Consider the following 27,822-nt stretch of genomic DNA (forward strand, 5'->3'; position numbering starts at 1 on the left):
TTTGATATTAAACAGGAAACTGAAGAGCAGGAGGGAGGTGGTTGAAGTCTGGTTTTATTCAGCTGACAATGTGGCAAATCATCGGGAGGTTACAAACATTATTTTGGTTGGATCACGAGCCGGCTTGGTAAGACGGGGAAACAAAATTGTTAACACAAATTGTAGAGAAGCTTCCTGAAGTTGGTTGTCACGATAACTCAACCCAATACAAGTACAACAGGTGGTGAAGTTAAATACAGTGCAAAGAAACAGGGCAGTACCCGTGCTTGGATTTCACGCCCCCGCCAGCTGCTTGGTTTGCACCCCTCAGGCGATCAGTGGATTTCCCTGCAGCACCAACAAGTGCCCAACTGCCTCTGAAGCGCCCATCCTAGCTCACTGCACCTGAGTTGTCCCTAACCCCACAGCGCTGGCGTACGCAGTCAGGATATCCACGATCTGTTTCGTTTCCAGGGTCATCCGAGCTTCGGTCAGCCAGTCGTGCGCCACTCTCCTGGACTCTCCCTTCAGCTGGTTGACAAACTTGGCTGCCAGCTCCAGGTCTCCGTGCTCGATGCAGTAGGAAGCGTAGGACAGTAACTTGAACGTATCCAGGTCGTCGGGGCTGAGCTCGGCGGGCGGCTTCATTTGCTGGGGGTGAAACAGGAGAAGCGACTGCAGGTAAGAGAGGAAGTACTGGTACAAGCTGTTCCTGGTTTCATCGATCATAGCCACTCTCTTGGCCAGTTTCTGCACGGTGTAGAAGCGCGCTCGGAGGGCCTCCTCGCTGTATACCCCTCGTGTCAGGGACTCCTGGGGCAGAGCTGCTGTTAAGGCTTCTGTGAAGGCATTGTCGGAGCAGCTGGCCTTGATGGCCTTCACGGCGCTCTCCAGGGGCTCTGTGGGACTGTCCCCTGAAGCTGTTCTCATGCAGTATTTGAGCGCTTCCACAGAAAGCCACAGCTGGTGGGCCTTCCTGGCCTCCTCTTCTGCTACTGCGTGGCCTGCAAAATAACAAGGGGACTCACGCACACAGGAAAAGTAACAGGAAAGTGTTTGCACCAAAAGCCATCCCTCTAAACCCTCAGAAACAGCCACCCCCTTGCCCTTTGTGCTCTCAGCAAGCCAGTTCCATGCTCCAGGTCCCTGCACACAGAGCCCTAGGGCAGCTTTCAGCAGAACCAGCTCTGGCAGGCATTGGGTACTCAGCTGTAACAACCCAAAACACAGAATCTGCATCTAATCCTGTGTTTAGGCACCAGGTTTGGTAATAGGTCTGAGGGATCTTGACTCTAGTCCTTAACGAGATGCAATTTCAGTGCCAATGCTCACTCTCGACTGCTTGCTCAATCCCCTTCAGCCTGGCGTAGGCAGTGTTGATGTCCAAGGTGAAGTTGTCGAGCTGTTCCTGAGTAAGGCGTCTGAATTGCATTTCTTGCTCGCTGAGCTTCTCCGATAAGTTCTGAAATAGAAACATTTATCAGCAGGCCAGTAACAACTGCTGAACTGTATTCAGCTTCTTTTTAAGAAATGTTGCCATAGGTTTTTTTCCTCCTTACTGGAGACCATGTATGTGATAAATACATCATACTAGTAAGAAGCCTTATTATGGTGAAATTAACAGTTTCTGCATTTTTAATCCTCACAAGCTTCTCGCCTAAAGCAGAAGCTTTTAAGACAACTCAGAATAAGACCTCTGTAATTCAAGTTCTCATTCACCTATACAAGATAGAAAGGCTCCCCTCCCTAGCCCCATTTTCAGTCTTCTAGGAGATGATTCACGACTCTAACCCTGCAAAGTTCATGCTTGTCAAGGCTTCAACAGCAGCACTGAACCAAACTGAACCCATTCGTCAAGGCCTCTCCCCCTTACCTGCTCAAACTCCACCTTCAGCTCCTGTTCCTGGATCTTAAGAACATCTCTCAGATGGTCGGTGTGGGCAGCAGCCTGCCGCCGCAGCTGGGTCCTCATTTCGCTCTCCATCACCTCTCGGACTTCTTCAACCTGCACACAACCGAGCAGCTGGAATTACACCACGCCTTTCAACCGCTCATCACACACTGATTATCAGCCATCAGGGCTCACCTGGAGCAGAACCACTCCACAATCCCCAGTGCCAATACCTGGTGTACATGCTGGTATCAAAATATTACATGAAAAATACAGTAAAGCGACAAACTAAGCACTCTGACATTTATAAATCAGCTTCCAAACAAAACATGCCTTCCCTTTTCCCTGTATTAAAATGTTTAACAGCGTTACAGCATGAAGTTGTAATACCCTTTCATTTTATAGATCAGGGAAAATATTTATCCACTGTGGAGAGTGCAAGCTAGCACAAGATGTAGGCCACAGGTTTAATTAGAAGCACCTGAAGCACTTTCATGTTTATGATTTATTTTTTTTTAATAAGGATTGTGCCATTTCCACCCTTCCACTAAATGCAAAGATTATGGTACAAAGATGACAGTGTTAAAGCAACAGCAGTCAGAAGTAATAGGCTGTAGTGAAATCCTTAGTAATGTGAAAAACAAAAGTAATTTCCTGGTTTACTGTATAACAGCACCCTTCTAAATTAGAAAATCTTGTTTAAAATCTCTTTTCCAGAGGACTCCTATCACAAGTCTCTCTATCTCAAGTCTCTCATCGCCCACAACACCCTGGTTGCCCTCCCGTGCACCTTCCCTAGCTCTTCTACATTCTTTTGGCACTGGAGATTGAAACGTGTGGGTTATGCCACTTTACCTTCTTCTCCTGTTCGATCTCGATCTCACTTTTGTGGTGCTCCAGCGCTTTGGCCACAGCTGCCTCAAGTGCCTTTTTGTCTTCCAGTTTCTGCTTCTCCAGGGCCAGCTCGATGTGCTGCTGTTCCCTCACCCGCTGCTCAGCCAGCTCCTTGTTCAGCTGGTCAATGCGCCGGTGGGCGTGTGCGATCAGAGAATTCAGGTCGTCCGTCGACAGCTGCCCGGCTGAAGAAAACACGGGGCGTTAGGCAGGGCTGTGAGAAACGGCCACCTAAGGCTCCACACGTGGCTTTTATGAAATGGGAACACGTTTAATGAGGTTTCTGAGCACTTCAAGCCCTTCACTAGTGCTAATGCCCAGCCAATGTTCCTTTCTGAACCAAACCAAATGTAAGCAGGAGAGAAACACCCTTCAATTCTTTGCAATCATTCGCACCTATGATTTATACTCCTGTAATTACAATTAGAGGAGACTGTTGACAACTCTGTCATTTTCTTGGTCTTTACATCACCGTGTGTTTCCTTCCAACAGCACACAGAGCAGCAGGATCTGTAAAACCCCCGTGCTGACTGATAGGGCTAGCTGGGTACAAGCTCACAGAAATGGGATCCTGTGAACATCTGAAGGCACATTGAGAGCCAAAACAAGGATCTTTCTCCAACAGTCCTCCGGGCCAACTGTTCACAACCAGCTGTGTTATCCGAATTTGTATCTTTCAGGTTTGGCTATTCAAAGAGCAGTAGTGCTCATAACTAGAAGTGGATCTGTGAAGAAGTTTGTTATTTTTCTTCTAGGAAAACCAGCAGCACTAAGGAGCTCAGTCAATGAAATCACTGCTATTAAAACAGAGCTGGGCTTTACTGCACTCAAGCTTTACATTAGGTTTCTTTCCAAAGAGAAAAAAAATCTTCAGAATCAAAGAGTTAATCAATCATGATTAAATTCAAATTAAACCAATCATTTTTGGTGACCCAGCTCAGAGTGCCCCACGTGGCTTTTCAAGCACACGAAGTACCTGGGCATTTTAGCAGTATCAGCAGGAGCTGGCGCATCCAGCACCTCACACAAGCCAGGAGCACTGCAAGCTTGGCCTACTTGAGGAAAAACCCCGTCACGTAGCTTCATTAGAACTGATCAAAGTTTCTGTTTCTCACTGGAATCTCAGCAGCAGCTACTGAACAGCTTAAATTTGCAATGAGAAAGCAAGCTTGGTTTTCAGAAGCCAACAATCCCACTCTCCTGGCAAGCAAGCGCTGTTAGACAGAGATTGTGGTTCAAGCAGCACATGCAACACGAGTGGAAGAGATCCCAAAGCGTAACTCAGTCATGGAATATTTTAGGAATGCAACATTTCACCTCTGTTGGTATTGCATGTCATTTACAGTGGTGTACCACACATAAAAAAGGACAAAGAGAAAAGAGATGACATTCACAAGACCATAAGAAGTTAGAGGAACTCACCTAAATCGGTTATCTCTGCAAACAGAAAGAGGAGAGGTTGGAAAAGTTAATGCACATTCACTACTGCAAGTCAGTCGTGCAAAAGAAAAATTGAAAACAGCTTTGCATCTATCTTAGTTTTGAGTCCAAGTCTTCAGGAATGTAAAAGAACAGCATGCTGACGCTAGAAGTCTCTCCACATTACAAGCAAGATGTAGCCCAAAACATCCCAGTCACTACACCCACCTTTGGGAACCCCCAGGTTAACCTTTACGTTTAGCCAAAGCAAGGAATACGAGCTGGGAGCAGAGAAGCGCAAAGGACACTGAAAGTTTTAGTTTGATGTTTCCAGGTTCTTAGAAGCAGTTGGGAAGAACCAAATTCCCAAGCAGCAGGGAGAGTTGCCAAAAACTCAGTCCCGTGTACTTCAGTGGGTCACAGCAGTATGACACTGAATGCTTGGAAGCTACCACGAGGCTCCCTCTGCACCCACCGAAGCGCAGCGAGCACAAAACCAGGATGTTCATTCACCCTTTAGCCTGAATTAGGAATGGCAGCTCCACCTCCAGGGTGCCAAAATCAACTTTTCTTCGGAACTAATACCCCAAAAGACTACACGTGTAAGCCAGCACAGCAACTGCAAACAGCTCGTTAATCTAAAAATGTTTTCCCAACTTTAAAAAACGAGCAAACAAAACAAAAGGACCTTTCCAGAGATGATTTTACAAACAAACCGTATTATAACTAGAGGGAAACGAACTGTAACTCAGACACGGTCCTTCTAAACACTGCAGCTAGAAACATGTGAGATCATTCAGTACATTTTCTGTTAAAACTCTGCGGCACATGAACCTTCCAACAACCCAAAGTAATACATTTATCCCTCTTGTAAGAGAGGAAGATTCTAACTACGCTTTTTTAAATCACATTTCTCTTTTTTCTGCTGTAAGGAAAGTAGAAAAGAGCTCAAGTTGAAAAAACCCAAACACCTCAAAAATATGAGTGTGTGAGATGTCAGATCCCAGGCAAAGAACTGTAGGAGTAGCTTTGGGATTAGTTCCTGTGTCAATTTCACTTAGAAATAACACCCTGGGATATGTACATGTAGGGTATGTAAAGAACTGTGAATCTCTCTTTTAGTTTATCATTCCAGTGATGACCTAGAAAAATTCAGGGAGCTCTTTGCTTCTCTGCTATAACAGTCTATGAGAATACTTATAACAGAATCAACCAGAGAAATACTTGATCAGACAGGAACACACATTTGATCCAAATCTGGAGCGACCGGGGCTGTTTCTTAAATCAAGCAGAGCATGTGACAGGCCGTGCTGACTTCACTGTGTGTGTGTAGGTATTGCCTCCCTTCTCACAAGGGTATAACTGATAAAATACAGTGCATGGATTACAAAAATGAAACAAAACGAGAACACACCCTGCCTAACTTTGAAACAAGCACACCACATCAGCACTCCGTGTCATGCAGGAGCCAGAAGGCACCGATGCCCTAACACCTGCTTTAGCCTACTCCTTCTGTGAACTCATTTTCAACCAAACCAGAGGAAAAAAGGACTCTGAACGCTCAGTCCAGCAGGCAGGACTACAGAAGCACTACAAGGTCAAGGCAACCAGCCAGGAGCACCGCCACAGTGCCAGACTTACTCAGCCCCTTCCAGCCGGGCTGGACGTCCGGAGTGATGCTGTCGAGCTCTCGCTGAAACTCCTCTCGAGCTGTAGCCACAAGCTCGTGATACTGAGCTACTATCTTGGCCTCAGACTGCGCTGCCTGAACCTGCAACAAACAAAATGAATTAGTTTATTTTTCAAGGCTAATATCAAAAACAGAGAGACGTAATTTAAGACTGGGCCCTGAGTTAGTGGCAGAGATCTTTATCTTCCAGCCCAACTAAAACAAACACGCCTGGGGAAAAGAAAAACCAGCCTGTGCTATCAAACCTCTTGTGTACAATCATTATTTGCTTGAGCTACACAACTCCATTTCCTTTCACACACACACTGTAACAGCACAGTCAGCCTGTAGCCTAGACAGCATCAAAGCAGCATCTTAAATGCTGAATTTATCTTTAAAGATGTGCAGCTCTTTTCTTCCATTACCGAACACTTGTTGCCTTGCCTAGCAAGTTACTCCTAAGAGAACTGCCCTCCTCTCACTAATTCCTGATGCTCCTGCTATTAAGATAAATTCACCACCAAAATTATACCCGAGGAATGGAATTGGAATTTGTCTCCCTGTGCAGGAGCTGGCCTGCAAAGGGAGCCAAATTTCACCTTTACTTTTCTTCCCGTCTTCTGAGCTGTAATTTACCCACAACGCCATTAGCACACATTGCTCCTACTCCTCCCCAGCCCCGCGATTACAGAGGTGTGTCTTTTATCAGAGCTTCCAAAGTTTCCTTTCAAGGTTAAAAAGCAGCACTCAGTGACTCTTAAGTTTCTCATGCCAAAGAGGAGCTGCCAGCAGCAGAACATGAAAACACCGCGTGGAAGGCACACCACATCATGCCACATGTTTAGTGTTTTGTCTGAATCTTTCACAATTCCACTCAACATCAGACAGGAAGAGCTACAAGTTGCCCAAAGAAAGCATGGCTCCAATCAAGCTGCCTGGAGATTTTCAGGACAGAGAGCAGGTTTTTCTCACAAAGTCTTTGTCAGGACTATATACTGGTAGTATAATCAGTTCAAGGACTGACCATAGCTAAAAAAAAAAAAAAAAAAATCAAACTAAAAGTATTTAATCTACTGCAAGTACTTAATCTACTGCAGAGCACTTTGGAAAGGGAATTCTGCACAAGCTGCCAAGTAGTTGTTATTCTAATGGTGATTAAAAGCAGTGTGTGGAAGCATTACCTTTTTCACCACATTGTCCAAGTCGACAATCATATGATGAAGATTTTCTTCTGCAGCAGTAATGTGAGATTTGGCTCCCGTGATCTGAGACTTCTTGGCGTTCTCAATTACACCTTTTGTCTTCTCTAGCTCTTCTCTGAAAATAAAAGCAGCTGCTAATTATAACACGTACAGGTCTTACAACATAACCCCAGAGAAAAGTTTACTTGACACCATCTGTATTTATAGAAAAAGCCACCTGGTAACTCCAATGACATTTCCCATCTACCGGCTCTACACCAAAACTGCTGAGATTAAAGATTTTCTTCTGCAGCCTGAAGCCTAGAGATGTCAGTGGCTCCATTCCACATAAAATGAGAGTTACGTATGGTAAAATTACGACTTGGTGAATGGTAAAGATAAATGAGGATGGAGAAAATTTGTAGAGCTCTGTAAAAGAGCTCTACAGAGCTCTCTCTATATATATTTATAGAGCTCTGTAAAAGTTATTTTTTTGTTGGTAATTGAGAACCATTTTCCTCTAGGAAGTAAAGGAACAAGCGTTCTTTTTCCAAATCCATTCAAACCAACATAGATTTCTAATAACCCCACTGGAGCAAGGAACAAGCTTTTTAAAATAAATAAGTAGTTGAAAGTGGAGGCATCCAGTAAAGAGACAGTCTGAAAGCTAACTATAACCTATGAGCACCTGCAGTTTTGGTTAGCAATAATCTTTTAGCATACCTGGGGTTTTGGCTAGCTTGGTTTTACTCTTTGCAACCCCCAGTTACCCCTCCTACCCATTTCCAGTCAGCACAGCAACTTCCAGGGTAAGAGGAGTTTGTAGCTTACCAACTGTGCGACTTCACGGACGTTCCCCTCTTCCTCCCATTGCCCCCTCAGCCTCAGAAGCACTGAAGAGCTTCCAAATTTATTTCTACCCTCATTACAGAAACAACTTGGAGACGTTTTTGTCCATCAGCTTACTTTTGCTGTTACAGTCACTAGGTGATGAGCCTGCACACCAGACTCAGTGCACACCACTGCAATTTATTCAGAACCTGACGTTATGAGCAGGCTGTTTCAGAATTCAACTTTTCATTAACCACATATCTAAGAAAAATCTAGCCTTAAAAACTGTCCCCAAACCCATCTAATGCCTGCCAGCCCTCATGGGTGGCATCACCTTACCACTAAGAGTCTTAAAACCAGGAACATACTTGGCTTTCAGAAGGGCATCAGCAGCTTCATCCACTGCTCTCCTCCGATCTTTCAGTGCTTCCTCCAGAGTGCGCCACTGAGCGGATTTTTTCTCCCCAGCAGCCTAAGAAGCACAGATTTTTCCTTAGGGTTATCACAATCGGTACAATAAAGTTACCCAGGAAATAACAGCCTGTACAGATTCAGTTTGCTACACTCGTTTCACTCAGTCTGACCAACGTGCTTTTGTTTTACCAACAATGTAGCTGGAAGTTTTAAGAATTTCTTCCTTTCAATGTTTTATCTTGTTTTGTTTGATCCTTAACATTTTGTTCCACCTGAGCAACAGATATTTGTACGCACAGCAAGGCATGTGTGAGGATCACTGTATGGTGCCACAACATTCTGGGGCAAATCTCTGTATGTATGACACTGAAAAGCAATTTTAAAGTAATACAGGACATTTAAGTATCAAGATAAAGAACAAACTCTTAAGGCATTTGTTTTACTCAGCACAGAATTCAGTTTAGTTGTCTGTAAGGCCCAGCTCATTGGATGAACCACTCACTTATACTCTCTGCATTACCTGTGAAGACCAGCAGCATCACTTGAACTTTTCTACTCGCCAAAGTGGAATTAATGAGTTGGAAGGGAAAAAAAGTCAAACTCAGAAGCATTTTATTATTAAACTACACATTTCAGAAGTGGAAAGAGTAGTTAAAACTGTGATAAACATTAAGACAGTGAGTGAAAAACAACTTCAGTTGTGAGATGGCAAGTTTTGCTGAGCAGAATATACTAAGTCCCTGTTTGTCCAGTTTACCTCAGAATTGTCCATTGCCTCCTTCAGTATCTGTAAGTGGGCATTCACTGCTTGCACAGCAGATTCCTGTGCCGTGATCGCCTGGAGAGTTACACGAGCTGTAGAGCTCAGGGCTCCTTCTAATGTTGCTGCAAGGGCTGAAAAAAAAAAAAAAATGAATGAACTGAATTAAACTCTAATTAGTAAAGTGACACATTACATCCTCTACATCTCCTCAAATGTCTCCTCACATTGTTTTCTGTGACCCAAAAGTCAGTTTGGAAACTACACTGCAGCCTATGGAAGAAGAAATGCCACTAGAACATATTCCTAATTCAGAAAATTAGGACTGTGCTTAGAGCAGTAGGACTACTCAGTGGAAGACCTTTACCACGCGTTTGCATTTAGTCCAGAAGAAGTTTTCCCTCTTTACTTTCTGCAGTGGTTATCAAGAGGAAACAAATAAATATTCCTGTCTTCCCCAAGGAAGATATATTCCAGCCACAAAGTTACTCCTCCCAGCCCAGAAGGTGATGGAGGCAACCATCCACTCCTATCGGGATACAAGCCCAAACGACCTACTAATTATTCAAGCAGGAACCAAATCAGCATGGCTGCATCAAACAGATCGTGACACAGATCAAACAAAGGAACAGTCTGCCTCTACCCAGCATTTACAAGACCACATGTGGAACACTCTGTCCCTTTCTGAGATTCTCAGCAGGGAGACAACAACAGAGAACCACTATGATGGTGAGGGGACTGAAGAGGTCTTATTCTAGCCTGAAGAAGAGAAGTCTAAGAGGAAAATATAGAGGGATTACAGAAAATAATAGAAACAGACTTCTCAGAGGTGCCTAGAGAAAGGGTAAGAGGCAATAATTAAAGTGGAAACAACAGAGATTAATTATATGCAACAAGCTCTCCACCATAAATAGTACTGGCAGAGATGTTCAGAGAGGTGGGACAATCTCTCTCTACCCTTGGAGAGTTTCAAAGCCCCAGGGGAGAAGGCCCTGAGCAGACTGCCTGAGCTCCCCAAGGTCAGACCAAAGAGCTCAGAAGTTTGTTCCACCCCATTTATTTTTTTCATTATTGTCTGATCATCAGTTATTTGTGAGTGGGTGGAGCATTCTTCACCAGCACAACACAGGTTAAAGACAGCTGCATAAGCCAACAGAGTCCAACGATCCTTTCGTCCTGTACAACATGCACAGGAAAAGTGATGGTAAGGACTCACCCGATATCTTCTCTTGTTCCTCCTTGTCTTGCTGGGCAAGGCGGGCCGCAACTTCTTCTGGTGAGCGTTCCTTTATAGCATGGGAAACTTCGTGTTCTTTACCTACAAAGCAGAGAGTAAAACTCTTTCATTGGAGAGTCCAAATTACTATTTGGATTACTTGTAGGGAAGTAACTTTATTTTCAAAAATCAATTTGCGGAGTTAGTATCATTTTATAAATCTGACTTCTGCATGAAGCTATGCCAAAACTACCTCAAGCTTTTTTATACTTGTAATTGCAAAGGACTGGCACAAAGCTTCTTAAAATTAAAGGCAGAAGCATGGATACCTCACATGCATCTGTACATTGTACGTTGTCTAGTTACAAAGATACACAAAATTCAAAGGCAAAGCAAGAATTAAAATGGAGCCAAGTTTAAGGTTTCAGTAAATCTCTCTCCATGTTTTTTTCATCTCCCCTTTGGCACGCTTGGAGAGTTCAGCCAATGTAAAGCAGGTTAGGGAGAGGGCCACGGTGAGTCAAGATTATACTCAATGCCTTAGCCTAAGGCTGCTTAAAATGTTGTTACTCTCCAAAACAGGAATTAACATCGAGCTAATTCTCTCTAAGTCTGCCTGTACACTGAGGAGAGAACCCTGATCTCGGACTTGGGCTGCATCTAAAAAAAATGGGGTTATGTTTTAATAATGTTGATGTTAAATGAAGAATTTATTCACTTCTTGCTTGCATAAGTTTATGAAATGGCTTGTTAATAGGGAAATAAATTAATATGCCCTCATCTGAAATAGCCCAGAGAGAAACTAGTGTTTCCTGTTCAGTTAAGCAGTAAATGAAGTTGCTTCACTTAGCCCTGCACAGACAGGCTTTTCTGAACCACAGTCAGAAAGCCACAAGCAGCAGAGGCAAACTGGACTGTGCACGTTCCAGCCCAGCACAAAGGCAGGCTTTCTTCCTACATCCATCCCTGTCCCTGCCCCAGCTATCAATCCCACTGTCTCGGTACGCTAAAAACCTGCTAACACAATGCGAGTTCTTCTGCAAAAGGCACAAAGAATAGTGCCTTCACAAATGACAAATACCAACACAGAAATAAGAAGTTATGCACTTAAAAATGTAGAATTCGGGCTTTCTTTGTTGCATTTGTATGCTCTTTTTCACCTTCTTCAGGCTGTATCCCCGGAGCTGGCACCGACACGGCCACGCCTGTTGCGGAGATGATCTGTGCTGCAGCTGTGCCTGCTGTTAAGTACAGTTACAGAACTCCAACAGTTAGTATGCATGTGCTCAACGTGAGTACAGGGAGATAAAGACTTTTTTTCCTCTGTTAAAACATTAGTTGGACATTCACATTACTTTATTCTGGACAGAGAGCATTCAGTATTACACATGCACACAGAACTTCACTCGACATGGCAGCTGAAGGAACAAAGATGCCAACTGCTCCTCTCTAAACCAATTCCATTTGATCCTGCTTTAAAAGCAGCCCAGCAGTTATCCTAACTGAAGTTTCTTGCATTTGCTTAACAGGGAGAGAGAAATCCTCTCCAAGTCCAGCACCCAAAGTGTTCTTCCTGGTGGGTCTCACACCCAAAACTATGCAGGACAGTCATTATTTATATTAAAATCCAAATATTCTAGCGTAAATGAACTTCATAAAAATTCAGCAAAAATAGTTTAAGCCTTTTTAGACAAATATTCTTACGGCTGAGAAGAAATTTGAAGATATTTGAAAAAATTGAAGAAATATATTGAAGAAAGATATTGAAGAGATTTGAAAATATTAATTTGAAGAAATTCTAACATACTCATCTTCAACCACTCCAAAAGACTATTTGAATCTGCTATGGGGTGTACAGAACAAGAGAACGTGAGCTCCTTTGTTTCCCTCTGCGTGACACTGTGTAAGGTTACCTTCTTTTTCCTCTGCAGGAGGAACAGCTTCTGGTTTGCTTATTGGGGATTTGGTAATGGGCTGTTTAGATTCTTTCATTACTTCTGCTACAGAGGAGATCTTCAGGGGACCTTGCTGGATCTTGAAAAGCAAAAAGAAGAAATATCACCAGTTTTCAAGGAGCCTGCGTGTCACCAATTCCATGAAAACACAGAAGAACATTTCCACGTCTAGACAACTGAATCATAAACCTAAACCTCAAACTACAGCATGAAAACAGCAGCAAGGCCACGTAATTGCCTGCCTTAATTTTTTAATTTAGAAGGAATCTTTACAGAACACAGAGTCGTGGCCGAAGATGCTACAGGCATGGTGTGGGTTTGACAGAATGGCCTCACTGACTGCTCTGTGAAAGGGCCTGGATGCTAGTTTTTAGGACAGATGAGCACTAACTCAAGTGTAAATCATTGCAAGGCTTTATGATATTAATTCTTTAGTATCCATCACATAAAGCCACAAGGTAATAATGAAAACATCTGAATTGGAGCCTTTACTAGGCAGATGATGATTTTAGTCTGACCAGTCTGTTTTGTGCAAGAGCTACTCAGTGCTTAGGAGGCAGCAGGAGCTTACCAAAAAGTGCCGGCAGCTGAAAACAGAAGAGAGGCAGTTTTGGTTAACTGATGTGCTATTTGTTTAGGACAGCTTTATTAAATTCAAAATATTTTGGGTTTCCCGAAGGTCAAAAAGCTTCTGATAGCTCCGAGAAGCCACAGCCAGAGGAACCTTTCAGCATTCTTGTTTAAGCAGGGAGTGTTTTCCTTCAGATGCAGTAAGAGAGAAACCTCCAGATTCCATTTCCAGTGCGGTGCTGAGGGCAGTATCAGGTTTTCCATTTGCAGGGTCACATCACTAAGATTTCAGACTGTGACACTCATGCACGGTTCTGCACTGTTCAAAGCTTTATTGATCCAAGAAGTTCTCAGATCTCTTTAAATTAAGTTCAGCTCAGAATGGAAGTTTTCTAATCTTACAATCTCACTAACTACACTAAACCTCCATCCACGGTGAAATTAGTTAAATTCCAGGAATGAAGCGTGCTGGGGGGGAAATGCTCACCGGTTTCTTTGGCATCGGCGCGCTGTAAGGTGCGGGACCAAGAGCCATCTCGAAGAGTTTGTCGGAGTAGGGGATGGCTTTCTCTACGTTCTCCCGGAACTGCGTGTCATAGCTGGCGTACAGGACGGTTCCCCCTACTCCTCCACCCACAAACAAGACACTGGCACCGATAATTTTGCCTACAGAAACGCTGTTGGAGGGGAGGAAAGAGTGAAAATGACGTAAATCGCATCCCAGCTTGGCTCAAGGCGACCACCCCCAACCTCCCTTCTGACCAGCACTCACCTCGGTAGGATTTGTTTAGATCCGAGTCAACCAAGCAAGGAACACAAGGAACCAGGAGAATAAAAGCTACCAACCAAACAAATCCCACCCCCACCACCAGTTTGCTCTCATGTGGACTTCAGCAGCAGGTTCACCCTCAGCAGAGGGCACAGAAGGCTCAAGCCCACCCCCCAAAACCCTCCTACGCACCCCGACTCCCCCGAGGCGGTCGCATATCCTCGGCTCACTCGTGAGGGGCGCAGCGCTGCTCTCCCACACCGGCAACTCTGCAAGGAGAAGAGGAGACAAGAGTCAGCGGGCACCCTGAGGCGGCTCCTCACCTGGACTCGCGTCTCAGCTCAGCCTGCTCCACCGCCACGTCTCACACGGGCTCCAAGGGAAGGCGGCGATGTCAGGGTTTTTCCTCCCCAAACAACAGACTTCTCACAAGAGCAGCTTGAGGGCATCGTAAAAAGTAATTAGTTATTTTGGAAAAACAAGCAAAAAAAAAAAACATCCCAAGTTATTTCTCCTTCTGTTTTCACTATTTATGTTCCCTTCCTCCGGTCCGTGTGGCACAACTGGATCGGTTTGGGTTCTCTTCACCACAGCTCAGCTGTGACAGCAGAGAAACAGAGCTGCTTAAACACTTACAGCTTGCTTTGCTTTACACCTTGCAAGGTGTAAACACTTACACCTTGCTTTGAAGGCACAAACAATTTCTTCTCCCACACCAAGACCTTCTCTAAAAGGACTACAAAAACACCTCGATCAAAACAGAGATCGGATTATAATGTAAATGAAGTTACCGTATGAGGAGCAAGTGATAAACCGCCATATTCTACTTAACACAAATGACACGACCCCAGATGTTTATCTGCTGTTTTAGCCCCAGAAGCAGGTTTACCAGAAAGGCTGGTTAAGGTACTCTAATCCCAAGAACAAGCAGAAGCACTGCCCCCTCCATTTTTCTTTTTCCACACGTGAATTGCTACAAGAGGAAGACAGGACCCAGGGGAGATCCGTGCACGAGTCCCAAAAGGATCGCTTCCCACAACTGAGGGCAACTAGAAAATTAAAAAATGAAAATCAAAATCCATAAACAAGGATCAGGGGATGCTTCGCTAAACCCTGAGCCAAGGAGAGAGCCTTCTTTATGTCTGCGTAGGGCAACACGTAACGAGCACACGTCTTGGGGGTCAGCTCCCATCCTTATCCAAGCCGCAGAGAGGCAGGCACACTGAACTCCTGTTTTTTTCCAGAAAGTCAGCCAAAACTCTCTGATTAGTAACAGGAGGGTGTGGGCAGCGAGAGGAAAGCAGCATTTCTTACCCCTGAGTCCTTCACAAGCCTTGGCTGATCTTCTCATTTACAGCAGAGAGCAAGGAGACAAAACAAAGGTGTTCGGGGTTGGTTTGCAGGCTGAATTTTCACTCCCTTCCAAACTCTGGGTTTGTGGCACTGTGAGCAGCTCACCTGGAAATGAGCCTTCAGCAGCATTTTATAAGCAGAAACCCACTCTGGTTTCCTTCCCTCTCACCAAAATACAATACTCCCTCCAAAAAGAAAAAAAAACCAGCAGCAATTCTTTCAAGCTGCATTGCTTGCCTTTTGCCACTGTAAAAATCTTGCTTACATCCACTACATCGCCCTAACTGGGGAAATTCGGAGGAGTTTCTCATCTCCCCACTGAACCATTAGCAGGTGTTTATGACCAATAAAAAATCCCCTCGGTATGGATCCGAGCAGGCAGCACCGGCCCTGCAGCAGGGCACTGCGAGCAGCTCAGTCCCAATTGTGCAACTGGGGCAAATAACCCCACCAGTGTGGGTCTCTCCTTGGGAGAAATTCCTTAACACACCTCAGATCAGGCCAGAGGCCACAATTCCGAATCTCTTGCAGAAGGAGCGCTGTAACACACTTGTTTCTCACATCCAGTTTCTTTTTTTGCCAACCAAAAGGGACAGGATTTAGCTGCAGAAACCCCAGGGGACCAGCAGCTGCCTGTACATGTAAATATAAACGGTGTGCTGAGAGAGCTTGCCCACCAGGTGAACGCTCAGGCAGTGCCACCTGCCTGCAAACACACTTCTGCTGCTCAAACTAAGCCTCCTTTGTCAAGCAATCAAGAAACGTGACTAGGGATGAAGAAAAAGAAGTCATTTTTTAAAGTAAGGAGAGAAATTGCAAGGGTACAGATAAAAAAGCTCCAGGGAACGCCCTGGCATCTCCGTGTCTGCAGTTTTTCCATCAAACTCACGGACTGAAGGCAGGCTTCCAAACTCCAGAGCACAATACCCGATTCCCCAGAGCCGCACAGTCATCCTGGATGTACTCTTAGAGGCTGAACACGTGCACAGGGATGTAAGACACACACAGACGTCACAGCCTGCTTGCTGTCTTCCCAGCTCCTGGCTCAAACCTTCCCCAGGCCCTCGCCTCAGCTGGCATCGGATGACCCGGGCAGACTTCTCCCGGCCCTATAAAGCTGCCAGAGGAGACGCCGGCTGCTGGGGTGGTGTAAAGGGTCACACTTTATCCACAGAGCATGTGGATAGGAAGAGTAACGGAGCTGGAATGGAGTAGAATGTAATATAAAGGGGGGTTGATGCTTTTATTTGTGTGTTACTGTGAGGCTGAGTCTGAAGATAGAAGCTGGGGAGTTTGTAGAGGCAGAAACCTTGCCTACAAACCCTTGTATCTTCCAGAAGTGAGGGGCTGCTTTAAAAAGGCTTCGTACCACACTACCACACGGAGAGAGCAGCGTGAGGACAGGAAAAGGCCCAGAAAATAAGCACACGGGGGGGATTTTTCACCCTGACGTCCCTCCTGCTCCTTCTCTTGCCTTGTACCCACGGCCACTGCATATGGGGGGGGACGGCAGCGACTGTGGGCACCCCTCAGACCCCTCACACCCCCCAAACCTCCACACAACCCCCCAAATCCTCTCATAACCCTCTCATGACCCCCTCAGACCCCTCACATCCCCCAAATCCCCTCACAGCCCCCTAAATTCTCTCACGGGCCCCTCATACCCCCTCACAACCCCCCAAATCCTGTCATGACCCCCTCACAACCCCCAAACCCCCTCAGGATCCCCCCACACCCCCTCTCAACCCCCAGATCCTTTCATGATCCCCTCACAGACCCCAAACCCCCTCAGGATCCCCTCAGGTCCCTCACAACCCCCCCCGGCAGCCCGGCGCCCCGGCCCAAGGTCACTCCCTTCCCCACCTCCCCTCGGGCCCAGCCCCGGCCGCCTCCCCCCCGTGCTGCCCGGCCGGGCCCCGCCGCTCTCTGCCGCCGCCCCTCAGCGCGGCCCCGGCCCCCCTCAGGGACCCCCTTCAGGAGCCCGCCGCAGGCCCCGCGCCCGAAGGACTACAACACCCAGCATGCACCGCGGCGCCCGATAGGAGACAGACGCCGGACTACAAAACCCAGCATGCCCCGCGCGCGCGGCTCCGCTCAGCTCCAAGCAGAGCCCCGCGCGCTGCACGCCGGGATTTGTAGTGCGCCCCAGCCGCGCGCCCGCCCACCCCGCCGCCTCATTGGCTGCCGCGGCTGTCGCTCAGCGGCCCGGCAGCCAATGGCGGCCCGCGCGCGCGGAGTCATTGCGAGCCGACGGAGCGGCGCTCAGAGGACGCCCCGCGGCGGGCGGCCCGGGGCCCCCCCGCTTCGCCTCGCCGCGCTCCCCCCCTCCTCCCGCTCACCTGCGCGGCCACCGCGCCGCCCGCCCTCCGCCACGCCCGCAGCATCGCCCCGCGTGCGCCTCCGCCGCCAGCACCGCCCGCCTCCGCCCCTCACCGCCGGGAACCGGGCAGCGCGCATGCGCGGGGAAAGGGGAAAGGGGCGGGCCTTCTCCACAGGGCGGGGCGAGAGTGACGGGCGGCTCGGCCAATCAAAAGCGGAGGGCGCGCTGAGGCGCGCAGGAGGAGGGCGGCCGCCATTTTGGAGCGCGGCGTGAGGCGGAGCGGGGCCGCGGCTCCTCCCGGTTCTGTCAGCGCCGCCCTCAGCGTGGAGCTCCCGGGGCCGTCTCCTGGGCTCTGCTCCGCCTCCTCCTGTGGCGGCCGGGACATGGCGGCGGCGCTGCGCGGGGCTCTGGCGGGTCGGTGGCTGAGGGAGGGCGGCGGCCATGTTGTGGGGGGGGCAGCGCGGCGCCCTCGAAATGGCGGCGCCTCGGCTCGGGGCTCGCCTCAGGGCCGCCGCCTGTGAGGGCTGTGCTTCTCCGCAGGGCTCCTCCGGCCGCTCGGCAGCTGGGCCCCGCGGGCAGCCCGAGGTGTCGGCGCGGGGCGAGGTGTGCCCGGCAGGGGATTGAGGTGGCTGAGGGAGGCGCCGCCGCTGCTGGGGAAGGGGCTGGGGCCCCTCGGGAGCCTGCCCGCTGGGGGCTTCCCCTCCGTCCTCGGCAGGTAGGGGGCGGTTGCGCGGTGCTGGGGTGATTTTGGGGTGGGGGGAAGCTTCTGGGGGGTGGGGGGTAAGGAGGTAGGTAGGCATTGCTCTGTGCTGCCTGCCCTCAGCCGGAGCTCACCAGTAAAGCAAGGGAAGGATGTAACAGATGAGGAGCAGAAATTCAATGAATCATTAATCTTGGAAAAGACCTCCAAGACCACCTGGTCCAACCACCACTGTCACCACCAAACCATGTCCCCAAGCACCAGGCCCAACCTTTCCTTGAACACCCCCAGGGACAGTGATGCCACCACCTCCCTGGGCAACCCGTCCCAAGGCCTGACTGCTCCTTCTGACAGAAATGTCTCCTCATTTCCAACCTGAACCTTCCCTGGCACAACTTGAGGCCATTCCCCCAGTCCTATCACAGTGACCTGTGAGAAGAGGCCGACCCCCAGCTCCCCACAGCTTCCTGTCAGGCAGTTGTTTTCACTAAGCTTATTCCCTCCTTGGCACCTTAGGCAAGAAGCAGGTGGCCTCTTTCTTGGCTAAGAAGCTACTTACTGCTTTTTGGTCTAATAAACGAGTTAATTACAATCCCAAGTCTTCTAGTTGAGCATAATGCTTGAAGGAGGATGTATAATGGTGTATACTTTATAGGTGTAGACTTGACTTTACAAATAGCCTTGTTATAATCACTGATTCTCTTGCTGACCATTAATACTCTGAAAGTTCTGAATGTTAATAACAGTTGAGTATGTTTGCTCTTAAATATTTAGCTATGCTTAGAGTAAATGGAAAAGTTGTTCTATAACTTGCAAGATTAATTTATTTCAATTGAAACTCAGCGGTGCAGTTAGCATTGGTAGGTATGCTTGCTGAATGATGTGTTGTAACGTGACGTGAATTTTTGTTAATCCTCAAGTCAGAGCACTTCTGATTTCTCATTATGTGAAAAATCCAGTGAGTGGCTTAATGAAAGAGTTGTTTCATTCCTGTTCTATTTCCTCCTCTTTTTTCCTTTAGAGTCACACCTCTACTTCCAACCATACTTCAGCAGCCCGTGAGGACCGTCACTTACTATAGTTTACGGAAGGGAAAGAGGAAAACCGTGAAAGCTGTCATCGACCGGTTTCTCCGGCTGCATAATGGCCTTTGGGTGAGGAGAAAGGTAAGAGTTTATTTTTTTAAGACAGACAAGCTTTGTGTTTACAGACAGTGGGCTGTTTTCCTTCTGTTAGTAACTAGCATGGAAGAGTGCATAGGGAGACTTAATTTTTTGTGTGTTTTCTTCTGACAGTCTGGCTACAAGAAGAAACTCTGGAAGAAGTCTGCTGCCCAGAAGAAGCGTCTGAGAGAGATGGTGCTGTGCACCAGAACGCAGTGTAAGCTCCTCGATAAAATGACCACTTCTTTCTGGAAAAGAAGAAATTGGTACGTTGATGATCCCTACCAGAAGTACCATGATCGCACGAATCTTCGTGTGTAGAGATTTGTTATTTTTTGCATCTTTCTAGGAAAGAGGTGGTGTCTTGTGTGGTATGGCCCCTGTATCTGAATTTTAGATCATAAATCTAATATGTTACTTTTATAAATAAACATACGCGTAGCATTTGGTCAGAATTTTGGTATTGGGGCCCAAAATAAAGGAATATTCAAGACTACTTTGAGGGTCAATTTGTGTTTTATTTAGGAGAGGGTGAGAGCCAAGCTCATCACCTAAGCGTTCTGAAATCTGTTGGTTTTGTGGTTGTGTGTAAGATTATGTGTGTGGATGAATACAGTCTAAAATAAAAGCTAGCAGATAACTCAAAATACTTATTTTTTTTAAAGAAACATGTTTAACCTCAGGGTATTTGATGTCCCTGCGTGTTGGTAGCTTGCTACCAAGGAGAGAAGAGTGGGATTTTGTTTTGGTGTCGCTGCCCGTTACGGTACCACAGACGCTGTTGCCATGTCTCCATGTTAGCATAGGAAATGGTTACTTGTGGTTTTGCTAAGCAATTAAAAACATTAGCCAAATTTCATGGCAGAACTCCACCGTGGGACTGGAATTTTGTATTTTATGTTGTTTTTTGAGTAGTGGAATGGCTTCATTGGGTCCTAATCTACATCTGCAAGCAGTCAGCTCTGCGTCTTTCCTTGTTTTTCACGCACTGCACTTCTGCTCACCTGTGTGTATGGAAGACCACCACTGGAAACTTAGCAAGCGTGTGAAATGCAGTAGGTTCAAATATTTCCTAATAATTAACCCCTTATTAATTAGGTACTCCCCATTTGTCAGCTCCAGCGCCACCGGCGTGGCAGGAGATGGTTGCCTACCCGAGGCTGTGGCGTTTCAAAGAACTCACGGGTTACGCAGAGTGTTCAGTAGCTGTATTTTTTTTCCAGTTCATCATACAGAAAAGTTCCGAAGGACATGCAGCACTTAGTGAGTACATCTATATACAGTCAGCCAGAATTGAGATAAAAATAATACAGCAGTCAAATAATGATTCTGGCCTGCCAGATACATTGAACAGACTACGGATGTCATCGTCGTTGTTTTCCTGAAAGAAAAGATTAAGACTTTACTCAAGATGTGTATCGAGCGGTGTGACAAAACCAGCGAAACGTCAGCCTCTGGAGTCGTGACGGCCGCGCTCGGGAGGCTTCAGCACAGGGTTCTGCTGCTCGCAGCAAAGCAATCGCATCGCGTGCACGGCGACGATCCCTGCTCGGTTTGGATAAACACAAATCCTGACACCGTGTTCTCTGCTTCAAGTACGATGCCAGATGCAGAACAGGTACCCCAAACAACCAGCAGGAAGGGGACTGTGATTAACGAGCGCTCTGTCACGAGTGCAGGGGCTTGGTTAGGTGGGAACACGGCGTTCAGGGCGCAGACGGAGGCAGCAGGTTGTTTACACCAGGCTGAGGAGCGCTGTATTTCCAGCAGCTTTCTCCCTCTCACTAGCAGTAAATAACCTGATTTTCCTTCCGTGCTGGGTTTGCGCCTACACAATTTAATTGGCGGGGGATTGTTCTGTGGTTACAGGGATAAAATGAAGTCTCTCTGGCTGCTGTGATCCTGATTCAGCAGTTGGCAAGCACAAACTGCGCTGACACTGCCTGCGGTGACAGGGACAGGCACAGAGGATGGGACCGGGCTGCCCTGAGCCTGACGTCCTCAGAGCTGAGGTGAATTTATGGTAAATTGGTGAAGTAATTTACAGCCCCATTTACCATGGACCAGATGCAGTTTCCCTTCAGCCCGAATTTTCCTTAAAATACTGCACCTTACGCTCGAGCCTTGTGCTGGCTGAAGGCTGGGAGCTCTAGAGGCTGCCTTTCCTAGGGCCTGCATTTATTTGCTCACCTCCAAACTCCTCGCCACGAGGGGTCAGCAGCAGTGCAGGCAGGCCGCTCACTGAATCAGGCTCCGAAGCAAAGCTGGAGAAAGGACTTCATGGCTGGCGTTTATTTGAAATAAACAGCCACAGGGTGAAAGGACAGACCTCGGGCAACACCTGTAAACAGCCTGCGTGGGGAGGAGGAGAAACCAAACACACGGCTGGTCTGTGGACAGAACGCTAGGGCACTACGTGGACGTGGTGAGGCATTCACGTTTGTCTATCTATACACAAATATACAGCTCAGTTGATAATTTAATACATTATTATTATTTTTTTTTGCCAGACATACGAAAAGGTTTATTTTTCTCCTTTATACAGTGAATGTTTTGAGAGATATAAGGCAACTCCCTTGTCAACGATTTCACCTCAGCACTTAAGAGAATCTAAACAGTCAAGTTTACAATAAAACAGCAGATTAGACACGATTAATATTTTCAGTGAGATTCAATGTTAGCGCAGCGTGTCTGAGAACAGAATTTGTCAGATGCTGTTGTAGCTCTATGGTTTGTTGGTTTTTTTTTGGCATAATTGAGTGCAAACTTGTCAGCTTTTTATCTTATGGCAGCCTATTGCATAGCAGGGAAACGTAGCTTGCTTGCAACAGGATTTTATTTCTGCTAACACCGCAGGCAGTTTTTTCTCTTTCTTTTTAATGCTTGCCAAAATAAATCAAACTCCAAAGCTGCTTAAAAATAAAACACACAAGCTGAGCTCCTCAAAGCATTTGCTGACTATGTTATAAGGACTGACTCTTCTGTAAGTGCTATTTAGGACTCTGGGGTTTTTACAATTTACTTTCCAAGGACTTCTTCCTTCTCACCCATTGCAAGCCACAATTAATTAGCACGCGTAAAGGAAATAAAATTCTCCGGCGATGGGGCCGAATGTTGTGGCAGACTCAGGAAGCACCTGCTTGCTTTCCCCACTTCCCAGCCTGCTCAGAAAAATATTTGTGTGCACGCACAGCCTATTTCTCTCTTCCCCGCATACCTGGGAAGCTCTGGGGGAAAGTTTGGGGCTGCCTAGGGCAGGGACAGCCGGGATCGTGATGCGCATCCAGCAGAGCAAAGGCCACTGCAGCTTTCTGTCTGAGCCTGCTGCCTCCCAACTGGCTGTTGGCATCCTGGGCTGCCCCTGCAGTAGCCAAGTAGCCCTGCTCGTGGTGCAGGCTGCGCGGGGATCCCTCGGTGAGGGCAGTTCTGGGTAACGCGAAGGGTTTCATCTAGTCTAGGGCCAAGAGCAAACACGAGGGGCCACGCGCTTAACGGATGTGTGAATTCACATGCGGGACACTTACAAGAGACACCAAGCACAAATACACAAACCCTAGGACGTCTTCCCCTCCTTTTACACATCTACATGGACACAAACACACCGCGGCTCTCACCAACCCCCTGCTCCAGAAGGAAATTCTCCACACAAAGCTCTCCTGGCTCAGGCTGATCAAAATTCAGGCTCCCCTTTCAGCGTTGAAACCATTCACCTCGCACCTCTCTTCCTCATCCTCTCTAAGTTCTGGCTCTTCAACGCGGTGGTTGGCTCAAAGGAAGAGAATCCTTGCAGGAGGAGGATCGACATCACAGCTCAGCCTTCCCTAACGAGTCCTAACGAGGTGTTTTGAACAGCCAGAATACCAAAATATTTGTTCCACCACCACTGCCTTGAGGAGGAAGGGGAGGGAAGAGAAATCCGTGGCTTCCCCAAGCCCCCTTCCTTAATGGTAAAGCCACAAATCAACGCGCTGTCCGTGTAGCATCGTGAGCAGCTGAGTGGTTTTGCCTTCCGCAGAGCCAGAGCCACGCAGACACACACGAGAACTGTAAATGCACGGCCCGACGGGGTTAGCACGAGGAAGGGGACGCTCTGCAAACAAAAGGAGGGCTCTGAATCTGCAGGGCTCCGTCAGACCGCCCCGACCGTGCCACCGACAGCGCGAGGAGCGTGGGACGGGGTACAGAGAGAGGAGAGAGAGAAAGGCCGCGTCTACAGCGCCGCACGTCGAGCACGTCCATCCCGCTGCTGTTTCCTACGTGGTTATCGAGGAGCTCGTTAAGGCAGAAGAGAGACATTCTGTGGATCTGGGTGCGATTGGCTCGTTGCACTCACATTGTTTCGGTGGCAGAGGACGAGGTACTTTTCTTCCTGAAGCGAGGTCTGAGGGTCCTAGGCGGTGCCTGCAGAGGCAAAACAGAAAGAAAACATCATCGGCGTGTGAGGAAATGTTGGTTTCTTGCCTTAAAACTCACCCGTCTGTGTGGCACCTCTGTGATACCGATCCTGTTTCAGGCATGAAGAGAGAAGTATCTCTTGGCCTTGCAGCTCGTTAACGAAGCACCAGCTGAGGACTTTTTTTTTGCTTGAGGACCTTTCTGAAAACCTTTGCAGCCCCTTACCTGAGCCAAACCAACACCTGCCCCTCTGGCGCCTGCTTAAAGGCATGGCTGAAGAGCCCTAATCCCATGATGGTCAAAGCAGCCCAGGGAAATTGGTGCAAATTCCTGCAGCCACTGGATCCAGAGAGCAAAGCGGTGCTAGGAAGCCCGCTCTGGTGTTTCCAAGTGTAGACGAGTAAGCAAACAACAACAAATGATGTCTGCGGTGCATGATTCTATCCGAAAACCTTCAGCTTGGCCCTGGCTCTTGTCAGAATCACAGAGTAAATGCTTACCAGCTGCTGCAGGGGAGCACAGCTGCTCTGAATTTTTACCCCTGCATCAGGGTATCAGGGATCCTGCCACAGACGGAGATCTGCCCGGGCTCTGAGCTGCTGCCTCGGTGTCCGTCTGTAAACCCAGAGCCCTGCGATAGCTCCTGCAGCTTGGCAGAGGGCTTCTTTGGGAAGCCAGCCCGCTCTTACAGCAAAGCAGCCATCAGCTGCCCAGTAAATATCCTCAATCAGTCCTAAAGTCCCAAGCGATCCCCCGAGCCTGTGATTCTCCATCCCACCAGGAGGAGATGGGGAGGGGGGACCAGATTCCCCTTCCCCACAGTGAGATCTCCTGGCTCAAATCCCAGCGCTACAGCAGGGCTGCAGACCCCAGCTCCATGCCCAGGGCGTTAACAAACCATATTTGTTAATCCCAGGCCTGATTCAAAAGTGTTAAAATCCCAAAAATCACTGCTTTCGGTGGGGTTGGCCGGGTGCACACTCAAGCGAGAGGGGCCGGGCTCTGAGCTGGGAGCTCCCCGGCTGTGGGTGCCGGCAGTTCTCCCCCCGAGAACCTTGTCTCAGGGACAAAAATAGCAATTCCTCTCCAGATAAGAAAAATGAGGGGTTGATATCCACATGTGCAGGAATCTGAGCGTTCCCCCAGCAAGACTCACCCCTGAAAGCCTGGGCAGGTATTGCTTTTGGACTCTGCTTTTAGACCAAAGAAAGGAGTTCATTCAGCTAGGCAAAGAACGTCACAGAAGGAGGAACCTCGACAGCAGAAGTACCTCAAGGGGCTGATCCTTCCTTTTGGGCCTTTTGTTGGTGGATGCGCAATCCAACAAAGCGTTGTCCTCATCATCTGAGAACACCGAGCCTTGCGTTTCACAGTTTGCCTGCCGGGGCTGCTCGTATTTATCGTATTTGTCCTTCACATCTACTTAACGTGGCCGGTTACGGGCTAAACGTGGAGACAAAGCAGGAGGAAGATGAGCCATGGTTCGAGTCGCGCCCCGCCAAACCCCAGCTCACTGCAAGACCATGCACCTCCCGGGATTAATGGTCAGGGGGTCACACTGCACACTCAGTAACGGCAGTCGAGGGGTTAGAAATCAAAAGGACCTCGTTTGCAAAGACATGACAAGCTCTACCTGGATGATTTATGTGGAATTTAGACTAAATTCACGGTCTGCTTTTCTGGAGGTTGACTCTAGAAAGAAATGTGTTTGTTGGGCTGAGGGATAAGTGAAATAATTGATTTCTTGAATTGCTGATTCATCCATCATTCCTACATGTCCTGTTTTTTAGGAGCATCCTCTGAAGACACCAAGGGAGTGCTGGGGCACAGCCTGGGGAGAGCTTCCTGGGGTGCACAAAGTGCAGCAGCAACACCTGACTGCAAGCTGGGAGAGCTCCAGCCTACAGCCCAGCCTAAAATCCACTGAAGTGAACCAAAAACTTCAACGGGCATTGAAGGGGCTCTCAGCAGGCTGTGTTGTTACGAGATCAGTGGAGAAAAATCCTCTCCTGTCCCTAGAGCAAACCCCACAGCCGGCTGCCCCTGATGGATCTGAAGGCAGAGTGTGGGGCCGTGACTACAGAGCGCTAACACCTGCTTGGTGCTTCTCCTCCTCGTGCTTTACAACATGATCTTTGTGGGGCTGGTTATTGGGACAGTGCATTCGCTGCCTCAAATCCAGGCAGTGAAAAAAAGGCGGTGTTTTCAGCAGCCAGCCCAAAGCAAGAGCTCCAGAGGGGACACCCAGCGCCACCAAGCTCCCTGCCTCTCTGCGGGCAGTTTCTTCCCAGCAGGGCTGGAGCTCTCTGAGCTTAACTGCCAGTCACGTTTATTTTTTTATTCTAAAACATGGCAGGAGTGGAAGTGTTTGGTGCTTAGACGACGTGAATCACAATTGCTGGGTCCCTTTTTTATAAACACACATAGAAATGATGTTCTTGACTGACAGAAATAATGTACTTCGTGTCTCAGCCTCACTGCAGGACTCTGCTGGAGCAAAGACTCCAGCAAAAGAATTCTCAAATGTCTGATCACGACCGATTCAGACCCTTAAAGGCTCAGGCTGTGGCTGCTGCAGGTAGAGTGTCTCTACCCCTGGACCACCACTCACGTGGGCAGGCTGGGACGCACCGAGACAGCCTTCAGGGAGAGCTGGAATTTGACTTTTATCCCAGTGCAGGGACGTTGTATTTTATTTCCAGTCTTCTCCTTCCACGTGGGAAGTGAGATATCCAGGAGAAGCCTCGGTTGGGTCCTCTTGGCTGCAGGAGATGGCCCTCGGTGCCTCTCCAAGCCAAGGACAGAAGGAGACAAGCTTGTTTTAAAAGCTTTGTTCAGAGCTTGGGCACAGCCTGTAGGTGCTGTGAGCTGTGTTGTGCCTCCACGAGCAGCAGGGCAGATGCACAGCACCCCGTGGGCTCCTCCACTCCCCCCAGCACCCCAAGCATCCCGTCCCCAGCCTGGAGCTGGTCTCTGAAGCCTGGGGGAGAGCTCAGTCCCCAGGCTGGCCCACGCTGCTTCGACCCCAAGGCAGAGAGGTTCCCAAAATCCCCTGGAAGCTGGGCCGAGGCTCCAGGCAGGGCTTCGCCTCCAGGAGGCTCTCACTGCCCACCTGGGAGCCCTCTGGGTGCCTTCACCTCCCACCTCTCTGGGAAAACCAGAAAACAGCTGGGAAAACCGCTGCTGTCCCAGGCTGAAGCCACTGCTGCCTCCTGCAAACATGGCTTTTTGGCATCCAGAGCAGATCATACTCCTCTACGCCCTAAGGCGAGGCAAAATCTGACTGTAAGTGGTTTAAAGAGCCCTTAATTCCAGCCCCTCTCACCCTCTCCTAATTCCTTCCAAGGGAACCCGTGTAATATAACCAGCACGCTGGGTGGGAAGTCCTGAAGTTGGGCATATTGCAAGCTGGAGCATTTTGCAGAGCTGGGATCAAAGCTCTTCAATGCTCCACGGGGAACAGCCCAGCATGGGCAAGGAAACGTGGGGCCAGATCTTCGTCATCGTTACTCTCGGTGATTCTGTACAGGCTGAAAAATCTCCCTGGCAAAACCCTTCTGGCACTACAAAACGATTCTGGAGCAGGCTGCCTTGCCAGCACTTGCTCTTTTACTGACTAGATTAACTTTTCTATGGGTTTACACATGTAACAGAGGTCAGGACCTCGCCCAGTAGCTCCAGACGAGCAAAGGACTTTGATAAATCAATATTTGGACACGGAAAGATTTGGATACGGAAATACAGTGGGAATCAGGCTCCCCAGTGCTTTGGAGAGGTGGATCCCCTTTATTTTCCCAGGCAATATTTCTTGCTCTGGAAGTCCTGGGGCACTCGGACAAACCAGAGGCACAGACTAGAGCAGCAGGAACAAGGCGGTGTATTGGTAAGGGAAGACGAAGTCACTCCAAAGCTAAGGCTTTCTGGGGGATCCTCCACGTAAGGAGCTCCGCACTTAGCAGGAGAGCAGCTATTACGTGATGGTGATCAGCTTCGTTTCCCTGGAACAAAGACAAATTTGCCATCACTTCCAAAAGGCACTGACCCAGGTCCCGTCCTTCCCCAACACTTCTTGCTGCCAAACCCAGAGCAGCCACAGAGCAGGGCCAGGCAGGAGCTCAGCTCTCCGAAGCTGAAGTCGAGTGCAAAAAAAACCACCACACCACGGCAAACCAACATCGTCAACGCAGGCACCAGTTAATGCCAGCACAGCCCACGAGGGATTAAGTTGTTAAGTGCTAGGCTACTCCAAACACCTCGGAAGAAAACCCATGCGATCCGTAACACTTACATCAGCGTCCCGTAATATTTACATAGAGAAAAAGGAAAGAATAAACTGTTAGGGG

At 48.2% G+C, this 27,822-nt stretch overlaps 3 protein-coding genes across 13 annotated transcripts in view; 1 reads left to right on the forward strand and 2 right to left on the reverse strand.

The window, feature by feature from the left end:
- Positions 1-36: 36 nt before the first annotated feature.
- Positions 37-17,384, reverse strand: IMMT (inner membrane mitochondrial protein). Of its 4 annotated transcripts, XM_082760025.1 has the most exons (15): positions 17,241-17,384; positions 13,741-13,817; positions 13,267-13,456; positions 12,168-12,288; positions 11,415-11,495; positions 10,255-10,356; positions 9,036-9,172; positions 8,233-8,336; positions 7,034-7,169; positions 5,825-5,954; positions 4,187-4,201; positions 2,726-2,949; positions 1,853-1,984; positions 1,312-1,441; positions 37-983 (listed from the first exon to the last, which is right to left on the reverse strand). In XM_082760025.1, the coding sequence occupies exons 1-15, from the start codon at positions 17,283-17,285 to the stop codon at positions 376-378; spliced, it is 2,232 nt and encodes a 743-aa protein (XP_082616151.1). In that variant the 5' UTR covers positions 17,286-17,384; the 3' UTR covers positions 37-375. The 4 variants fall into 4 exon arrangements, with proteins under 4 accessions (XP_082616151.1, XP_082616153.1, XP_082616152.1 ...); XM_082760027.1 differs by lacking the exon at positions 11,415-11,495; XM_082760026.1 differs by lacking the exon at positions 4,187-4,201.
- A 94-nt stretch (positions 17,385-17,478) lies between these two features.
- MRPL35 (mitochondrial ribosomal protein L35) lies at positions 17,479-19,580 on the forward strand. Its single transcript, XM_082760031.1, has 4 exons — positions 17,479-17,635; positions 17,762-17,936; positions 18,943-19,087; positions 19,217-19,580. Exons 1-4 carry the CDS (start codon positions 17,605-17,607, stop codon positions 19,403-19,405), a joined length of 540 nt encoding a protein of 179 aa, XP_082616157.1. The 5' UTR covers positions 17,479-17,604; the 3' UTR covers positions 19,406-19,580.
- A 702-nt stretch (positions 19,581-20,282) lies between these two features.
- REEP1 (receptor accessory protein 1) overlaps positions 20,283-27,822 on the reverse strand; it is a 53,611-nt gene continuing 46,071 nt past the window's right edge. For 5 of the 8 annotated variants that reach the window (XM_082759371.1, XM_082759372.1, XM_082759373.1 and 2 more), the window contains 2 exons: positions 24,750-24,898; positions 20,283-23,485 (listed from right to left, as the gene is read on the reverse strand). In XM_082759371.1, the coding sequence (XP_082615497.1) occupies positions 23,414-23,485; positions 24,750-24,898 (221 nt within the window). In that variant the 3' untranslated portion in view covers positions 20,283-23,413. Of the gene's footprint in view, positions 23,486-24,635; positions 24,899-24,973; positions 27,468-27,822 lie in introns of those variants that run through there. The other 3 variants (XM_082759377.1, XM_082759376.1, XR_014317416.1) reach the window with 2 other exon arrangements.

The sequence above is a fragment of the Aythya marila genome, assembly GCF_965140915.1.
Source record: "Aythya marila genome assembly, chromosome: 4".
NCBI classification, from domain to species: domain Eukaryota; kingdom Metazoa; phylum Chordata; class Aves; order Anseriformes; family Anatidae; genus Aythya; species Aythya marila.

Coding starts and splice junctions, on each gene's coding strand:
- MRPL35 (XM_082760031.1), top strand. CDS start 17,605: ATGGCGGCGGCGCTGCGCGGGGCTCTGGCGG. Junction 17,636..17,761: donor GCTGCGCGGGGCTCTGGCGG/GTCGGTGGCTGA, acceptor GCTTCTCCGCAG/GGCTCCTCCGGCCGCTCGGC. Junction 17,937..18,942: donor TTCCCCTCCGTCCTCGGCAG/GTAGGGGGCGGT, acceptor TTTTTCCTTTAG/AGTCACACCTCTACTTCCAA.
- IMMT (XM_082760025.1), bottom strand. CDS start 17,285: ATGCTGCGGGCGTGGCGGAGGGCGGGCGGCGCGGTGGCCGCGCAG. Junction 13,818..17,240: donor GCGGCGCGGTGGCCGCGCAG/GTGAGCGGGAGG, acceptor TTCTCCTTGCAG/AGTTGCCGGTGTGGGAGAGC. Junction 7,170..8,232: donor GATGCCCTTCTGAAAGCCAA/GTATGTTCCTGG, acceptor TTTTATTTTCAG/AGAAGAGCTAGAGAAGACAA.